Source organism: Vanacampus margaritifer, chromosome 1 (genome assembly GCF_051991255.1).
Source record: "Vanacampus margaritifer isolate UIUO_Vmar chromosome 1, RoL_Vmar_1.0, whole genome shotgun sequence".
Lineage (NCBI taxonomy): Eukaryota > Metazoa > Chordata > Actinopteri > Syngnathiformes > Syngnathidae > Vanacampus > Vanacampus margaritifer.
This window is the reverse complement of record NC_135432.1, coordinates 22,390,824-22,397,235: the sequence shown is the minus strand read 5'-3', so window position 1 is coordinate 22,397,235 and position 6,412 is coordinate 22,390,824. Positions and strand designations below refer to the sequence as shown.

Genomic DNA, 6,412 nt, shown 5'->3' with positions numbered 1-6,412 from the left:
GTCTCTTTGCATCTTTGCTTCATGAATCCCAGCGCTGAGAAGGGCTTGTTGCTTCATTATGCTCTACGATTTTTCAGTTCGAATCAATATAGTACTGCCAAGCCATGGTTGCGAGTCTATTTAGGCCCTTTAAAAATGTGTGTTTGCTGACATCTAGTGGTGAACTGGGGACATACCAAGGCTCGTATCTCAAGCAGCAGGGTTTAAATTATTCTGATGACATAATCAAGCTAATTGTGCTGACCACTGAAGTACTTCATTGTATTTTATATTTAGATATATATTTCAATGTTTTCAGATGGGAAGTGTGTCACTCAAAACAGCGCAACCAAAAGGACATGGTAGTTACTCTTTTTTATTGTTTAGTTAATTTGTTTGTCACTGCATTGCATAGCATAGCATAGCAGCTAGCTAGCATGTACTCTTGAGCAGAAAATAACATTAAGCGTTAATTTAAATCCTGTTACTGTAATTAGTGTAACACTAAAATTTATTTAATATTCAGATAAAATGTAACTTTATTTAATTGTAAATTATTTATTCAGCAATACCTGTAAAAATAAGTTTTCAGGTATCTGAGTGTCATTAACTGTGTTGTGCCAAATTCAGCAAAACATAGCCTATGGTGTGACATATAAATTAATGTATCATTGATGGTTATGATATACAAATCGAATTATATTTCTTGAAAATAAAATGGTCCCGTTTTTAAAAATGTTGGTAAAATGTCAACCAATGGAATGACTGAATGAAAAACTAATTAATATTAAAGGAGACATATTCAGACATTCTTTACAAAAAAACGATTTTATTCTGACTAAAAACTGATGTAGTATACTAATTGTGACAAGAAAGTCTAAATACTAATTAAAATCCTGAGATATATATAATAGTAAAACACTTGTAGTTATCTATATTATAATTAATTATTATATATACACTTAACCTGGAGTACCTGAAGAAAACTGATTCGGTATGGAGTACAAAGAGATTTCAAACAATGCCATGACAGAAAGTAGGGCGGTGTGTGTGTGTGTGTGTGTGTGTGTGTGCGTGTGTGTGTTTGTGTGTGTGTGTGTGTGTGTGCGTGCGTGCGTGCGTGCGTGCGTGTGTGTGTGTGTGTGTGCGTGTGGTGGGGGGGAATGAGGCTGGTGAGCGAATGAAGTGCAGGTTGGAGAACAGCGTGGCGAAGAGCACCTTGAATGCAGGTAAGTTCTCTTCTTTCAATGTATCTTGAGCTTTATCCAGTATTTGTCCATTCTGAATTCTTTAAATGTAGTTTTGTAAACATCTCCATCTTTAGGCTCATTGATTAACTCATAGCTGCATAGTTTAAAATATCCTGCATCTTTCAAGATCAGGCGGTGGGAAAATCTGCAAGTGTGCACTTATATTATCACAGGTCCTATATAAGCTAATATTTGTTGCATTTATTAATGAGTTGTGCTAAAAGTTTGGTCATTACGATTTAGTAATATTTGTTTATTAAAAAATAGTTGTATTCATTTATCTCATTAAAAAATTTGTAAATGTATTTAATGTAAATAACAATAAAACATATATATAAGTAAAATAAATCGAACATTTTCGATTGGTTTTATTAGATAACTGGTTAATAAATTAAAATTGAAATCATTAGAAATATAAAATGGGAATAAATAATTATTAAAAATTAATTACAATAGTTAACATATTTTTAGCCTTAGTAGATTTAAATCGGTTGATTTAATGTAAATACTAATAAGTAACATTAAAATCCATATACATTTTTTTTCTCCAAAATGTGTTAATTAAAATGTCTATTTATTTAGGAAAACAAAATTATATTCACTTTTCTCATTAAATTTGTTAGTTGATTTAATACAAATAATAAAAATAAATTTATTATTAAATTTGTATTCTTCAATAATGAGAATGAATACATATAAATGAGATGGCCGATGTCGGTTTTAAAATTCAAATGTGTTATAATATGCTCTAGATGGTATGATTTGTTTGTTGTTTTGTCTGAGGACCTCAGAAAAAGGCCTTTCAATAACTTGGCCACCCACACAGCTAATTTAACTTTAATGCTGTGTAATGTGAGAGTACTCTCACACGGGTCACGAGATTGACGCTGATATGCATCCTCCTTGTTCTCTCTCAAAGATCCGTGGTGTGAAATAAACATTGTTATGGTGGCTATTTGGGGCACCATTTTATACATTTTCCTCTCCAACTTCCCTCACAAAAAAACAAAAAAAATCCAACCTCTGATGTTATTTTTTCTCTTTCCATCGTGTGAGTGCGATTTTGGAGGTCACATGCTTCCAGAGGCAACCTGACACCTCAGCTATTCATCCTTTGCAAAAGCCGTCTTCTTTTTCCTCCTTGCAGGTGTTGGGGTTGGGAAATTGCTAATGTGTGCAGAATTGTTTTGTCATGTCATCCGGCCATCCATTTCGCACGTACGACTTCAGAAATAAAAGCTCATTTTCAAGGGGACCAACGTGACCCCCACGCCGGTGGCACCTCACATTCCTCGTAATCTAGTAGCTGAAAGGGACAGCTCACTTTCAATGCCACCAGTGGAACAATGAGCGTCTGTGCAACTTCAAGACGGAACTATTTGACACTGTTGAAATGTTTGGATGATCTGTGAGTGATGAGACTTTTGAACCATAAGCGGGCAAAAAGCTAAAGGTCGAGTGAAAACCACAAAGAAGAACACACAACCAGGTATGGGAAACATGGTCAATTTATGTGAAACTCAAAACAAATTGAGAAACGATGAAAACTGTAATAAGCGTATCAGGGTCACACTGGCTTCTTACATGTTATGTGGTGGTTGGGTTGTAGAGAAGAACTAACTTCTTACTTTATTTTGTTGAGTTTGGTCATTGGTCTAGAACAGTGGTCCTCAACCCTGATCCTCAGGGACCGGTATCCAGCCTGTTTTCCATGTCTCCCACAGCCAACACAGGTGGAGATCGTTATCAGCCTTCTCCAGAGATTGCTGATTAGCTGATGATATGAATCACCCGTGTTGACTGTGGGAGGCATGGAAAACAGGCTGGATACCGGTCCTCGACGACCAGGGTTGAGGACCACTGGTCTAGAATACTTGTCCTGAAAATACTAAAAAAGTCCTCAGGAAATTCCAAACACATAATGCTTTTAATATGTGAAATTGTCAACAAAGTCACATGAGCCCTCATAGATTTGTCACATCTGAGTATGTCGGTGGGACAAAGAGAAACCCGAGAAGACCTAGTTCATATTCAAGACCACATGTGACACCCTTTGATGAAAATGCCTGAGCCTTTTCTAGTCTGATCTTTTTATTTGGTATTTTATCATGATTTTGATCTACTATTTTCTTCTTGTGTCTTCATAGGCAGAAAACACTAACTGATCAGTGTTATTTACTGCCAGCCACAATGTTACTGCGCTCTCAAGATAGAAGACCTCTTCTCGGCTTTTCAGCACTGTTGACGCAAAGCATTCCCCAACCAAGACAACTAGCATCCACAGTGCCTCTAAGGAGTCCAAAAGAGTCCATCTTTACATTACAGTCTCTTGCCTCACCACCTCCCTGGGCAACACAGGCACTCTCCAACTTGGAGCAAGGGGAGAGAGAACTGCAAAGCCTCAAGGAGCGCCAGCAGGCTGAGGTGGATGAGGTGAACCAGGAGTTGGACAACGCAGCGATTGGCGCACAGAGGGAAGAGCGGCGTCTTCTTGAAAAGGTTGAGCGGGATCACAGAGAAACCCAGCGTCTCCTGAGTCAGGTGAAGAGGGAAAATGCAGCGGCAGTGAGGGTTGTGCAAACGCTCATCGATCAGCAACTTCGAAAAATGTGGCAGCTGAAGGAGCAGATACAGAGATGGGGTAGAACAGCTGGGGGTGCCAACAAAAATCAGCTGCAAAGAGGGGTAGCAGAGGTCACCCAGCCATTGGAAATCTCTCTTACAATTAAAAGGGTCCGCTTCCTACCAAGCGAGTCCAAAAATCTCTGCTTGGGTAAGGTAAATGTCTATGAGCAAAGTCTAACTTATCCCATTGGTGTCTGTGGCATCCAAGGACAGAAGTGTGCCTTGCACTCAGGAGACTCAACATTTTCAAACATCGCCCCTCTTGAGATCCGGAAAGAACCTTCAACAGTCAAAGCAGGGCAAAGACGAAGTCCAGAGGAGAGCACAAAGACAAAGAGCGAGAACCTTAAAATTTTGCAGAAACAAAATCTGTTCAGTTCTACTGCGAATGATGCACTCAGATCGTCAATGTCTTCCATAAGAAGAAATCGTGGTGTGTCAGAGTCCTCCCAGGAGGAGGAAGATAACTCAGAGTGTTTAGACATACACGAACAAGACCTCTTCACTGCTATTCCACCAGTCTCTAGTCAAGGAGAATCCGAAAGCGATGAATCAGATGGCAAATGCCAACAAACCAAGAAGCCCTCCACTGTAAAGGCAAAGAAAAAGAAAAAAACCTTTGTCCTTGTCTCGTGTGAAGAAATGTCCTCCCCTCTGGAGAGTGATTCCCTTTCCAGGCACAGTTTTGGATACCTTTCCACGAGTGCTAATTCGTTTCCTCAAAAAGCCCTATCCACGTCAAATGAATCATCAAAGGAGAGTGGAAGCCCTCCATCTCTAGCAATCAGAGAGGAATCATGTTTCATTTGCCCTGCAAATATTTCAGTCAATGGATTCTTCAGGCAGGAGCACCGCCATTCACTTTCTTCTGACAAGTTCTCCGGAAAACTAAGCTTGGTGAGCCTTGGTGACAAAGGTGACTGTGGTGCTATGAGGAAAGTCAATAAAATGCGCCTGGCAGCTGAGCCGACTCTTGAGCAAGGCCAGGGACATCGATCAGAGTCTGAACCAGACAGTTGCGCTACAAATGCCAGGAAACCACATTCCAGACCCGAGACTTCCGTTCAAAAGCTGTTTGGTTTCAATCCTGTGAATCGATCTCTGTCCACGCCAGACAGAGAAAGTGAGAAATCACAGCAATACAACAATGACAGCAAAGAGAACGATGCAGTAGCTTCGAAGGGGTTAGAGGAAGAAATCGGTTCAACTGTGCTCGAATCAGCTTATCTGGTGAAACAATTTGGAAAACAAGGATCAGGCCGCGCTGATTTCAACCTGCCAAGCGGTATACACGCAACAGGCAAAGGGCAGCTGTTTGTGGTGGATTGTGGAAATGCTCGGATTCAGGTGACTGACCTCCAAAACAACGTTGTGCAGCAGGTGACCCCTTCCGGATCAGAAAGATCTTCCCGTATCTGCAATTACTTTGACGTGGCTGTCAACTCAAAAGGACTCATTGCTCTGACCTGCGCCGCCGAGCGAGCTGTGTTGGTCTTCAACCGTCATGGACGCCTGCTGCAGACATTTGGAGGCATAATGAATGGTTCCACCAATGAAGAACTAGATGCTCCTCGAGGGGTGACTGTGACGCGTGAAGATGATTTCTTGGTTGCCGACATCAAGCGTGGCTCCCTAACTGCCCTGAAGCTGGACCCCAAAACCGGGGCCAGGCTAGAGCGTACAGTTGTCACTGGTTACCACAGGCCATACCTGGTGGCAGCCTGTCTCACAACTGGACTCATGGCGCTGTCAGAAAGAGGCAATGAGAGTGGCCGTGTGCCGTGTATACGCGTTCTGGAGCCTGGATGGAGTACAATACGAGTCTTGGGGGTCTGCTCCAGCCTCGGGCCTGTCCTATCCTGCCCTTGGGGACTTTGTATTGACAGCAATGGGGATGTACTGGTGGCAGACTGGGGAAAGCAGCACCATCGGGTTATTTTCTACCCGTCCATGGGTGTCGGCTGGCCGATAGTGACCGATAAACTGAACAGCCCAAGAGGTCTGGCGCTGCTCCCTGATGGCCACATGGTCGTGTCGGACAGCATGAATCATTCCGTCAAGGTCTATCGCTACAAATGAGCTCCAGAGGATTACGAAGACTACAAACATTTTGTAGTCAACCTTTTGATGAACTTAAATAGATTTGAAGTAGCACAGCATGAACATTTGAGTATAATTAGCTTGTACTGTTTACGTTGGAATAAAATATTCTCACCTGTTTTCACAAAATAAGAATGAGATTTACTCCTGAAAGATCAAGTGTATCATATGTATTATCAAATATGATTTTTGTATCTTGTCAAAAGTGAGACACTTAAATAGTAAATAAATTTTGGATTATTTCTGAAAACAAATGTATTCAGTGAATTGACAGTGATAGCTTTGATGAGAGATTAGCCCCTTTTTTGACTTTTTGAAATGCTATATACACACACTAAATGAAACGTTAGTTGCACCTGCACAAATTAATACATGGCTCAAGATCTGTATTAAATATAAAAATGTTTAGTTTTGCTTTTGGTAAAGGATATATACTGAAATACAGTGGGACCTTGAAA

General features: G+C 40.8%; 1 protein-coding gene across 2 annotated transcripts; it reads left to right on the top strand.

The window, feature by feature from the left end:
* The first annotated feature begins 1,067 nt into the window (after positions 1 to 1,067).
* LOC144057513 (uncharacterized) lies at positions 1,068 to 6,266 on the top strand. Of its 2 annotated transcripts, none has more exons than XM_077575175.1 (2): positions 1,068 to 1,208; positions 3,377 to 6,266. In XM_077575175.1, exon 2 carries the CDS (start codon positions 3,420 to 3,422, stop codon positions 5,931 to 5,933), a length of 2,514 nt encoding a protein of 837 aa, XP_077431301.1. In that variant the 5' UTR covers positions 1,068 to 1,208; positions 3,377 to 3,419; the 3' UTR covers positions 5,934 to 6,266. The 2 variants fall into 2 exon arrangements, with proteins under 2 accessions (XP_077431301.1, XP_077431310.1); XM_077575184.1 differs by lacking the exon at positions 1,068 to 1,208 and adding an exon at positions 1,964 to 2,718.
* Positions 6,267 to 6,412: the final 146 nt, after the last annotated feature.